This window comes from Typha latifolia, chromosome 13, assembly GCF_019914945.1.
Source record: "Typha latifolia isolate L0001 chromosome 13, TyphaL0001v2, whole genome shotgun sequence".
Classification (NCBI taxonomy): domain Eukaryota; kingdom Viridiplantae; phylum Streptophyta; class Magnoliopsida; order Poales; family Typhaceae; genus Typha; species Typha latifolia.
Window position 1 is genome coordinate 9,938,131 of NC_133098.1, and position 12,985 is coordinate 9,951,115.

At 38.6% G+C, this 12,985-nt stretch overlaps 1 protein-coding gene across 1 annotated transcript; it reads right to left on the reverse strand.

The window, feature by feature from the left end:
• Positions 1-234: 234 nt before the first annotated feature.
• On the reverse strand, positions 235-12,632 carry LOC140799640 (probable histone acetyltransferase HAC-like 1). The gene is made up of 17 exons (XM_073154034.1): positions 12,187-12,632; positions 11,402-11,680; positions 10,130-10,238; positions 9,636-9,888; positions 9,060-9,542; positions 6,933-8,818; positions 6,129-6,425; positions 5,750-6,028; positions 3,907-4,035; positions 3,568-3,768; positions 3,271-3,413; positions 2,841-3,153; positions 2,478-2,617; positions 2,080-2,158; positions 1,582-1,974; positions 1,033-1,250; positions 235-940 (listed from the first exon to the last, which is right to left on the reverse strand). Exons 2-17 carry the CDS (start codon positions 11,581-11,583, stop codon positions 826-828), a joined length of 5,220 nt encoding a protein of 1,739 aa, XP_073010135.1. The 5' UTR covers positions 11,584-11,680; positions 12,187-12,632; the 3' UTR covers positions 235-825.
• Positions 12,633-12,985: the final 353 nt, after the last annotated feature.

Below are 12,985 nucleotides of genomic sequence, written 5' to 3' on the forward strand. Positions count from 1 at the left end.
TATTTACTGATCATTCCAAAAGCAAAGTACCAAATGGATCCTCTTAAACGAAACAACAAATTCAACAGCAATTACACAACGAGAGATTGCAGATTAAAAAAAACAAAAAAAACTTCAGCATGAGTTTGACAACTTCAAACATAGTGATATTGTTATTATGTGCATGAGAAATGGCCAGAAACTTGTTCGGTATAGGTACTAATTACAAATCCACAATGCACCACCACAAATGACTGCTGCTTAAAGGCAGAATTTCTTATTTCATTTATACTTAAATAGAGATACAATCTACAAAATGGGTCAGGATTAAACAAATGCAGGGGCGGTTCATCCCTATTCCCCTAACCCTTCAAAGTAAAGTCAAAGAAAAAGAAAAGGCAAAGGCTACTTTTCACTGTGAAATGACGATTTGAGACACCTATCATACAGCCACCAGCAAAGGATGATGGGTATTAAAACAGGATAAATAAAAGAATCACCCCGAGCGGTTGAGGCCTATGAATAACCTAAACAGGTCAGCAGCCCATAGTCGGGATCGATGATGATGATGACGATGATGATGATGATGATGATGATGATGATAATGATGATGATGATGATAACGACGATGACCAAATTATGACTCCTTCCTCCTCTGTTCAACAGGAAAGCAGATGTAAGACCTAATTCTCCACCATGACGGTCAAGCCTCCGATTGACGCATTACGGATAGATTTGCTAACTCCCCCTCAGCTGGTAGACCAAACTTACATACTTCGGGTTCAGAGGAGTCAGTAGTCTCCTCCTAATCTTTTGCCCAAAAGAGCATCTCTGTACAGTTGGTAGTTATTCAGTGTTCCCAGCAACTTCTGCAGCTCGCTGTCTCATCATCTCCATCACAGCAGCCCTTCGCCTGGAATCGGACTGGTGCTGCAATCTTCTCAAGTGCTCCTTCAAATCCCTGGATGTACGAAGAATTGATGTCAATAGACTCCTACAAGTAATACTATCCCACAGCAAAAGAAACAAAGCAAGGTGCATTTACATACGCACCTGCAACGTGGTACACTACACTCCGATTCTTTGCAAGCTCGGGCATGGAGTTGAAGAATATACCACATCCTCTTACACAGAACACAACCTCCTGGAACACGTACTTTGCATTGTATACCATGACGAAAAAGTCCCTTAACTTTACGGCAATTCGGGTATTGGCAATGTGGAAAGCGACACTTCGAGGCATGCACCAAAAGATCTAACATTTTCCTTAGCTGCAGCAGATCAGAAAAATATTTGTATTAATTAGAGGAAAAATCATATAAGCAAAATTTTCTAATATGCAGCCTACAAACAACCAAATCTCGCATCTGACAACTGGTATATACAAAGAACGATGAATCCGGAAGTTATAGCCAAATATCCCATCTCATAAGAATATAAAATAAATAAGGAATTAAACATCAAGTTCCTAAACCATTGTGAAACATCACATAGGGAAAAGTGTAGTGCTGAATAATAATGGACAAAAAAATGACAAAGACGACAATGGGCGTCATAGAAAAAATTTATCCTATCACAGCTAACGCAAAATCCTAAAATTACCTGTAAAACTCGTTTCTGACGAGCTTCCTTATTTTGTGCATCACGATCAGCGTTGGAAGGATGATTTGTCAATTTATGAGGATGATTAATACCACCTTCCTTCTGATAACAAGCATTGCATACATCAAAATCAGGGCAAACTTCACAACGCCATCCTTGGCCAGTTTCAATATCATGATGGCACACATTGCATGTGGTGACAAAAGCTGGTGCAGTTGGATTATGAAGGTGATACAAGACCATCATTGACGAATGCTTAGCACGTCGTAGAGTGTCATATTGATAATGATTTCCTTGACAAAGACTCAAGAATGCCTGCCTAGTGTCGAAAAACTCGCTTTCTAGGATCTCATCTTTGTCCTTGGTATCCAAGGGGACATCATCAATTTCAACCTAAAAGGTACTCTGGGGTTAGGTGATCATTGATTCATCGGCCTTCTTCGTAACAAAAAGGTAAAAGAACTATGATTTGAAAGTTAAAATGAGATTGTAACTTACTGGGTAAAGCATATGCTTCTCCCTACTATTAATTGGATGTCTATCCCTCTCCTCACGTCTTTGGTCTGCATCATGACACCTATAAAGAAATAGAAATCAATCAATTATCAGATCAAAGAGCATCAGATGGCAATCCTCTTTTGCCAGTTAAAATTATTAGCTTAGAGCTGCATAGTTCACTTGAATGAGTTAAATTTTAACGTATATACTAGATAATAAATATGCAATAACACAGATGAAGACATCAGTTTTTCTTTTGATGATTATAGAGAACTTACTGAATAAGATAAAATGGTTGTTGTCACTTTTCAGACTTACTTATATGAAAAACTGCCAATATCTTGCTGAGATCATCCCATCTTATATGTGTAGGGATTAAACAAAAAAAAAGGACTTACTTGTCACAAAGTTGGAAATTTTTGCATTGGTTGCAAACCCAGCGTGTCCCTGATACCATTAGTAGACAGCAATGTGTGCAAGCATGCTGCAGATGAACCATGATGAAATCCTCCTTCATTGGATAGATGGTTTCACCAAGCTGTGTAAAATGAAAACTAGCTGGTTAAGATAGAAGCTATTGCAGAACCAAAAAAAAGAAAAATGACAATCTGACAAAAATGGAGCATCTAATATCCTGTACCATAAATTCTGTCATTCTCAACCAGCCCAAAAAGGACATGATTTGCGAGAATGCTAGGGCAGAGTTATTCCAAATTTTTCATAAAACAAACAATAAATAACGAACCAGAAAGTAAAATTACCTTTTGCATCAATAAAGCATCCTTAGAGGCATTGCCAGAAAGATCAGCCTGACCAGCAGCTTTCAAAGCTCTTTTTGTGATAATCTTTTTAGTTTTTCCCTTCTTTTGATGCTTTCTATCATCTTCTTCTTGGCGAAGTTGATTAATCATATCTTCAGCTGCTCCTGGCCAATAATCTCCATCAAAATATGGCAAACGAGCTGCAGTGACCTTAGCCTTGCATTCCCCAATGATTGTGAAAAAATGATCGTATAAATTGGTAAGGTCTACAACAATATTCTCCTTAGAGGCTTTTCGAAGCATAGCCAAATACCTGAGGAAAAAGATAACAATAAAACATGGTTGCAAATTAGAAATTATATGCAGAAATGAAGTGCTACGAGTACCGAATATAAGAACAGACTAAAAATGGGGTGAGCATGAAACTTACCACTCCCGCAGTTTGTCAGATTTGGGGGTTTTCTGAATTTCAGGATGGCAATATAGGATGTAATCTTCACCCTTCAAAGGAGGGCAAGCCCATATATAGCAGCTTGTGAACCCACGGTTCTTGCAGTATTCAAGATATCCAATCTAGACCCACACAGAAGTTGATATTCAATAACAAGCGACAAATAGTTTCATGAAAAAGTATTGGTCATAATCAATAAATGACACAACATTTAGGTTGACTATGACCAGTGAATATTAAGAAAATCAACTATAGACAAAAGAAATGAGTGAGTACCAAAATCTCATGATAGACAAAGGTACGCAGAGCTTCCCCAGAAGTTGTTCTTATCTCAGGCCTGAAGTATTTGACAGAGTCCAGATATGAGAGGTAAACACGGCGCTGGTTAGGAAAAGCGCATTCTGATCCAAATTCTTGCACATACATGCCAAAGAGGCATACTTCTACACCTTCTATCCTCTGAAACAATAATACTGCCTGCAAAACAAGTTCCTCATTGTCCCTTTAACATAGACTACATTACACGTGTAATGTGCTGATGTGCCATTCTAATAGGAGAACAGAAAGAAAATTCTTCACTGCAAACTTACAAAACCTGTGGCATTTCTTTCTCACCTTAGACTTGTAAGGGAACTCTGTTGGGTAGTTATCTTCTTGAAAAATTTCCAAAAACCGTGGTTTCACTTCCAATTTTTTGTCAACTGATGAAACAACTCTAACTACAAGTCCATCTGCCCCAGGTACCTGGTATGCCAAGATGAATATTAGGTGATTAAGAAACTAAGAATTTCTCTATCACACAGAAACACAATTAAAAGTTTAAAACAGACAAAATGACCAGTATAAAAGCAATTTGTCAGTTCTCGTTCTGTCCATATTATATAGAAGACTGCAAGTAATTCTGTCAAGAGACAATAATGGAAACTGCATTAACTCCAAGAGAACCCAATCCACATTCATGAACTCTCTTCTATACTTCCAGTCTAGATCTTACGCCAACTTCAGTTTTTCTTCAAGTTACACAAAGAAAATCCATCAGCTTCACTCTCTATTTTGAGATGGATTGCATCCATCAACCCCTATGAATGGCACTTTATCACAATTGAATGGCCCTCATCGCATTGTTGGATAAGCTATACTCTCCTAAAATAAATCCGAGACTCATTGAAGAAAGATCTTGGAACTATCACTTGTTCCAATTTTGATTTTCCACATACTTGTTTCATGGCTGTAAATTGAGCTCCTTTTCCTATTATGGAATCAGAAACACCCAAATAAATTACAAATTGGGTTCTCCCTATAGCACGAGATGGATTGCTCCAAGTTCCAACTAGGTGAAGGCATCTCAATTCTATCATGATTGATGTTCAAGGTTAAAAGTTACAAGTGATATCACCATCTTGTGTCATTGAATTATCAACTTAATCGCATATGATACTGTGGACCAGAAGCCCCAGTTACACCTAGGAAAAGGATGTATTTTGGCAAAATCTTCTTATCTGCCATAGGTTGCCTCAATTTTGAGTTCTATTAGGTCTTGTTTGGTTTGAGGCTAAGTCCTAAACTCAATTAATTAGTCTCATTTCTTAGTCTTGATTTTTTGAAGAGTAAACTTGATTAGATATGAAAAGGATAAAAATATGTTTAGTTATTAAACCAGTTTAAGAGTCCCTGAACCAATTCAGTGAGGGTCCTTAGGGGGGTTTTGAAGATAATTATGTGGAACTAGTAACACCCATATGCAGGTAGAATTAGACAATCTTGTAGTCTACTGCTCAGAATATAGTTGCCTGGTGCAGGAGCAGGTAATGTTAAAGTAAAAGTAGAGAAGAAAAAGAAATGTTCAAGAAGAGGGTGCAAGTGGATACTAGGAATCCTTTGAGACACTTTTCACACCCTTGACATTATAGTTTAGCTGCATGCAAACCTACACAAAGGGCCTTCAAGAATAAAGAATTCCTACATAAAAAGAAAGAATGTAACCAAGGAAAAAAGGTCACAACTTTTGATGCAAGGAGTTGTTTTCATCTTTGGGGCACAAGTTATTTGGAAGAGGAAAATAAAGTACTATGCAGATAAACTCACCACTCAAAACTATATGGTATATGACATATTGTTGCTTGTGTTACATACTGACTCTTATTGCACACTAGAAACTACAAAAAACTGCCATAATAGAGCATATCATGCTATAATCCACATCAGGCACAAAGTTTCAGCAAAAAAAAAATCTTAATTTAACTAAGAAAGATAAAGAATCACATTAACATTGTTCAGAGAACTTATAAGTTTCATGAATAAGAAGTTGCACCTTTGTGATGATTTAATTTACTGGAACTACATATGGTGAAAGGCCTAACATTTGAACTTCTAGTCCATTAGACTTTTCATGACTAAGTTTAGAAGTTTCGAAATAATGACGATAACTGAATTATAAAGCAGCTTCCATCACACTTACCTCATCAAAACTTTTTCCAAAATGATTTGCTCGTTCTTGTCTCTCTATCTTAAGTCGCTTAAGAAGTCGTTGTTCTATGTGATCACTAAGTATCGTTCTTGGCAGATCTTTTGCTCCAAGAACAGCATTCTGTGGTAAGGGTTTGCGCTCACCTCTTTCTATTTCCTCTATGTAGCAATTAGGGCAAGTATATTCTGCTTGTCCTCCATCATTTCTTCTGCCATTAAAAAGAGCACATATTTGATGCTGCCAAGCTTCACACTTATCACATTGAACCCACTGTAGAAAACATAAACAGATGATTAAGTACAAGTTCTAAAAATAATTAAATGCCCTGATTCACCCACCCCACCAATAAAAAAAACTAATAGAACTTTACCCATTCTTCAATTTCCTCATCATTTTTCTTTTTCTCAAGTTTTGTCTTTTGAAATGGAACACCTTCTGCCTCGATAGTGTCACCGCGAGCCTCATTATAACATGGAATGCAGAAATAGTGTCTCGTCTCACCACTTCCAATTGTATAATACATTGCATTTCTCTTTATGCGAGCACCGCAAGGTGAGCAATATATCGGCGGAGGTTCAAAAGTAAGCTTTTCCACTGCACACAACTGACATGAGTTCTCACTCATTGAGCGTTCCATTGCTTGATTCTTTTCAGCTTTCGCCTTACTCTGGGAGGTATTAATAATAGTTCAGTTATAAAATAATAATAATGGAAAGAGTAGATTATAAGAATAAATGAAACTCAAAATTTTCCAGCACCACGTGTTAGAAAAGACAATGTCAAACAAAGTGCCATGCACTACCAGATACAGATTGTCAATAGTATGCAGAATAACTAAGGTAAAATCAGATTTATCAAAAGATTGATGTATCCTTTTTAAGAAAATTTAACCTTTCAACTACTCTCTTGCAGGCACACACACCCATACATAAAAAAGAAAAAAGGAAAAAAAGAAAATCTGACTTGAAAAAACTACAACAAACTATGACAATAGTGACTACAGAGTGCATTCAGAGATATAGAGACAGACTGACTTGCTTAGGTCAGTAATTTACATGGCTTTAGTACAGCAGTTCACAGGAAATGTGTAAGCAAGCCAACCAATTTTAATTAAGGCGATAGCACAATCTAACAACTAATATATTACAGAATACCAAAGAGAGCTGGAGATTACCTGACCAACCCATTGCCTCAAACTAATGATGTGTTCCCTAATTTGTTCTGGAGTAAACAATTCTGTTAGTGAAACACCCTTTATCTTCGGCTTCCCAGATTTACTTCCTGTAGCTGGGTCTGTCACCGAGTCAGTTGAATCCTGCTTAACTTCAATGTTTTTATTCTCCTTGATCTCTTTTTCAGCCACCATTGTTTCTTGCTTGATGTTGGTTGTGACAAGACAGCCAACATCATTTGAGACACCAGTATCCATTTCAACTCTGGCAACCCGTACATTCCTATCAATCCCATAACCTGAGACAACTGGATTTTCCTGTGCAAAGAGGGCTGGATCGCTCTTTACTTCAATTACCTCTGGTTTCACGGACAAAGCCATCATACTCTCTTCAACCTTTTCGGGATATGCCTCTTGGGAGGAATGTGAAGGATTTGTAGAAGGAACAAGAACAGGAGAAAATTCACTCTCTGGAACAAGAGGAAGGGACACAGGCACTCTCATGCGCTTTGGTAAAGAAGGCCGATCATCAGAGGTTTCAATTGGCAGTGTGTCTGTCTCCATATCAACCTCAGTACCCTTGATTGTTTTCCATGATCCATTTTGCTGGGCCACTGTGCCAGGCTCAGGTAGAGCACGAGCAAATGCCTTTTGAGAAAATAAATACTTGCGTGCACGACTACAAACAGGACAATTTGCTGCACAGCAATCCCGGTAATGAAGAAGGACTTTCCTAGAATCCAAACAGTAGCGATAAACACATTGCTTTCTGCTACAGTTACTGATATGCCTCACTAGCTGTTGAGCTTTTATACAGGAGCGTTCTGGACAATTTCCAGGTGAAGCTGGACAAGAACGAGCATGGTGCAAGAGAAGAAGCAATCTGAGTTGATTATGATAATTACTTTGTCGTGTGGAGTGTTCAGGTCCTTTGGCAATTCCAACTGCAAAGTTCGGCGCTGAGGCACTTATTGCAGCAGCTGGAGAACGACTGATGCATCCATCTAAAGACATACAAGGCTGTTGAGCTTCATCTTGCCCTGTTGTTCTCTGATGAAGTTCCTCCTGGATTTGCCTTTCAATTGAGGAATTATCAGTCATGTGGGTTTTCTCCAGCAGCTGAGGTCTCCATTGAGCTTGCAGGAGTGCATGCGGTTGTGATCCTATAGGAAGGCAATTAATTTCATTTTGAGATTCATCAGACTGCTGGTATGGATGCAACAACTGCTGGGAATCCTGTGAACCTGAGACATTAAAATTCTGGGAGCCAGACAACTGGCCAACCAACTGACCACCTTTAGCATTATCATAAGAGGTCTTTTGCAGGTATTGACCCTGCAATTCTGGAAGCTGAACTTGTGAAGTTGCTTGTGAAAGTGCCAACTCATTGTGGGATGGGACCGCATTCTCAGGTATTAGTTGTTGGGCAAGACTTGAAGATACTGACGATTGCCTCAAGGTACTGCCCTTAAATAAAAGCTGCTGGTGCTTTTGGTTTTGTTGCTGTTGTTGCAGATGATGTTGGTTTTGAACAAACTGAGTGTAAGGCTGATTAGGCTGTTGCTGTGGTTGCTGCATTGCTTGTTGTGGCGGCAGTAAGTGCTCCTGAGTTGATTGTAGTGGCTGAAAATTGACCTTTTCTGGATGATCAAACATTTGAGATCTCATATGAGGCTGTAATTGCATCGTTTGCATATTTGACTGATGAGTAAGCAAGGATGGATTTGTTCTCGAATTAGACTGAATGTTTGCAGTATTTACATTCGGGTTACTTATTGATGGTAAAACAGATGAACCAGGACCATAAAAACTTCCAGAACCTGTTATATCAGCTGGCTTCACTGAATAACCATCACCAGAAATCGGCATTACTTGCTGGGAGAATGATGCTGCACAGAAAAATGTAGCAACCTCACTTAATAAGCAACTATTGCCGACTAGTACAGTAAAATGATTGAGCAGGAGCTCACATGACAAAGCAGAAATTAGTTAGAACTAAATATCGTTAGAATGCACAGCAGACCAGTAAAAAGGATGCATGACAAGATGCAAAAAGCAACATGCACACTCTGGGGAAGAGCATGTTGAACATGACACCAAATGAGTGTATATTAAAGAGGAAGAAAGTACTTGGTATCCTTTGTTGGGCATGTTGTTGATTGAACCGTTGCTGCAGAGGTTTCTGTGAACTATTGTAAGGAGCTGTGCTCATGTATCCTTCTGATGCTGGAGGTCCATTTGCCATTTGCATGTTATTCCCGAGCAACCCTATACCACCATTCATAAGTCCATTTGGGAACCCATATGCAGAAGGCTTTTGCTGCATATTGGACCGCATTCCAGTACCAATTTGGCCTCCAAGATATATATGGCTGCTTTGACTGCCAACATATTGTTTTTGTTGCTGGGTTTGTGGAATCATACTACCCTCAGCGCTGAAAAACCCAGCTCCATTAGAATACTCAGGATGCATAGACACATCTTTACTATTTAATCCAGGGGTCGGAATCATTTGAGTTGATTGCCGTGTTAAACCCATTGAAGCCATTGACGAAGCTACATTACTTCCAGCAGAATTAGCAGATGTGTGCTGGTACGCATTAGAAATGGACCCTGCAAAGAAAATAGAGTGCATATTACTGCAAAAACAAACAAATGAATAACATAAAGCTGATACAGTATGAATATCAGCTAATCTATTTGTACCTGGAAAACTGCCAATGTTGGTGGATTGAGGCAGACCGGCACCACTAGTAGCAATTGTGGAGTTTTCCATTGCACAAGAAATTGAAGGATTTCCACTTGAATTTTGAGTTATACCAGGTGTTGGAATCATTGTACTGAAGGCAGAGGAAGGTGTTATATGATGTGAAACGGACTGGCTGTTGTGCGGTAAGTTCCTTAAGACAGATTGCAAAAGGTGCTCAACTGGTTCCATCACCATATTCAAGTAATCATTCTGGTCATAGATGGATGCATGGTTTAAATACAACCAGTGATATTAAAATCTATAAATGAAAGAATCATCAAGCAAAGCTGCCCCAAATCCTCCAATGACAAAAATGGTTAGATTTAGTTAGGGCAAAAAACCACAGTGAAAGCGTGGCAGAACACTGCAGATACACAAAATTGGCTACTATGGAAACTTTCATTCCCAAGATCTTATTACAGCATAAATAATAAGAAATATTCAATAATACCTTTGTGGAAGCTTCCTTGAATATGCGGTCCTCTAACCTCTTTGCAAGTTCTGGCAGCCGACGTTGCCAATCACCGGATGAATGATTTCTTCTTTCTAGACAATTGTAGCTGCAAATGTTCAAATGTTTGTAATGGTTATATGGGTGCGAGGATGCATATTCTTCAGATTCTTACAGATGCATTAAACACTTTGGAACTCAATGACTTGAATACTCCCATGCTATACTACTTCCAACTAAAACTTAAACGTTGACCAGGAACAACTGTCTCACTGTTAAATTAGGTCGGACTTTCTTCTCATGACCTACTCCCTGATTCCCTAAAGTTGGAGGCTATAAGTTCAGCACTAATATAACCAAAATAAATGCGAGGTTAATGGATGATGCAGAGTTACGAAATTTCTTGCATCTAAGTAAAAAGAGCTCGATGAGTTCAAGGCAAGGAATATTAGAACTTGACAAAAAGAAACATTGCCACAGGGAATATGGTAATTTCAACTATGATCATTTCTATCAATCTAAAGACTAGTAAGTTGACTGCGGAGATAATGCCACTGCTAGAGAAGAAATAGTAACAGAGATAGCATGCAGTACAAGGTACGGATGATAATCCATGCATCCCATGGATTACAATCAAGCAACTAAAAAAATAATAATATTGATTTACATGAAGTGCGCCTATCAGATACACTGAGAGGTGCTTTTTGAAAATGGAAAGATATCAACATGTAGACCTGATGAAAAATAATCAGTGAACCGAGACAAGAAATGATTACAGAATATCACCAACTAGACTTTAAGATGTAATGAATAATAGATCAGTTCCACTATGATATGAATTCTGTCCCCAGAAACAGTCATGAGGAATCACTAGGAGTAGTTTGGTAAATGCATTGCAGTACATACTTGGTGCAATACATTATACAATAGTGACATGTCCAAGTATTACAAGAAATCCTATTGCACAGAGAACTTTATACTGAAGGGGTTGGAGAAGAAATAAAGATCTTCTTTTTTTGGTCAAAGTTTGACTATCAAACAAATGATGGTGTTACAAAAACTATCAAGGACACTCTTGTTAAATGTCATCCTTAGTTTAGCACTTATACATTCAGATGGCGGATTAATGAGAGCCAGGTATTGTGATCTGGCTTCTATTGTTTAGCTTTGTATACTTAAAGATGGACCATTCATCTCCATATCAGTAATGATCTCTATTTGGAGAAAGAGTAAGAAAAAGAATTAAATGCTAGAATTTAACAAGTGGCATACATCTTCTCACGCATTGTAGCACGGGCAGCATCAAGTTCAGCATCCATGCTGGGATTTCTGGGGTTCTGAATCTGGGAAGGGAGTGAAGTTCCATGTTGCTGGGGCAGACTAGAGAGCTGCGAACCACTTTGATTAGGAACCTGTCCTGAGATTTGGCCCGACATATGAGCCTGGAGATTCATCTTTCTTCCTCTTGTTGGGCTTTGGAAGAAAGACGTATATCAAGACTTATTCTTGAGAGTGCAGTGTCGATGAATAATAACAGTCCTCATCATTCATCTACAAATATAGGAATTATCCAGAGTGAGATACTCTTAACATTTAATTGCCCTTCAATTCAACTCCAACTTCACATCAAAACAAGAAGATATCTTTTATCAACATAAATTAGGTTCAGACGAATAGAAATATAAAAAAGGAGGTGTTACAATTGTTGTTTTCCTTGATCACCAAAGTAGGCCGAATCCAATTGCAACTTATGGCACCGATTAACATGGTTAGCTGATTTATGAGGATTGCCTCACAAACAGGAGAGTTGAGTAGCATGAGTGCCTAAATTCTAGGTTCGTCAAAGTAGGACATCAAAAGGGGAAGGGCAGACTAGGGCAGTGATCCAATAATTGGCACGTTCGAACTAAGCAGTAGAAAAGAGAGGGGAAGGAAGAATTTCATCTAATTCACAAGTATTGAACAGAGAGAGATTGCAAACCCTAGAAAGAAACGCTCAAGAAATAATCGGTAGCAATTAACGAAAGAATCAAAGGGGAAGTCAAAGGAAAACCAACCTGAAGGACGCGGTGGGCAGCAGTAGATGTAGTCGTCGTCCTTGCTCCGAAACAGCTTCGCGATCGATGGATTGGTCGATTCGATCGGAACCGGGAGAGAGAGGAGAGAGAGAGATAGAGAGAGAGAGAGAGAGAAGGGGAAGTGTAGGGCTCGCAAGAACGGCGACCAATCACGGATCTGACGGACAAACGAGGATCCACAATCAAGTCCACCACTTGAATCTGAATCCCATCTCTCCGCAAACCCAACCCAACACAACACAACACTCTTAATATTTTATATATCCCTTTTTCCCCCTATTTATTTAACATCCCGCTTTCATTCTTTTCTTTTTCTTTTCTTTTTTTTTTTTTTTTTTTTAAACTTCTTTTTCCCTTCCTCCCTCTTAATTTTCTTGCCTCCACGGCTCTAGAGATCGTAGAACGCTGAGGTCGACTCCCTCTCCGTTCATCTAGCGCTGCTTATTATTTATATTTATATATATTTTTTACTGCTAATTTTTATCCTTTGACAACCACCGAATCAAAATAAATAAATAAATAAAAAGAATCAAGAGAAGCTAATAAACTCGTTCATCTGTGTATAAAATTTAAACCCTGTTCACCAATACTAGGGGTCCAGCTTAACAGGTCTAAAGTTGACAAGAACTAGCCAGGCAGACTTCAACTCCGATCAAACTTGGGTCAAGTTATAATCCTCAAAACATAATATGGATACGTGTGTTAGTGATCAATTGGAGTTGGAGCTTTCGGCTTTCCACTTCATTTAGTGAACTTCTTATGTGGGCTTTAGACTTCA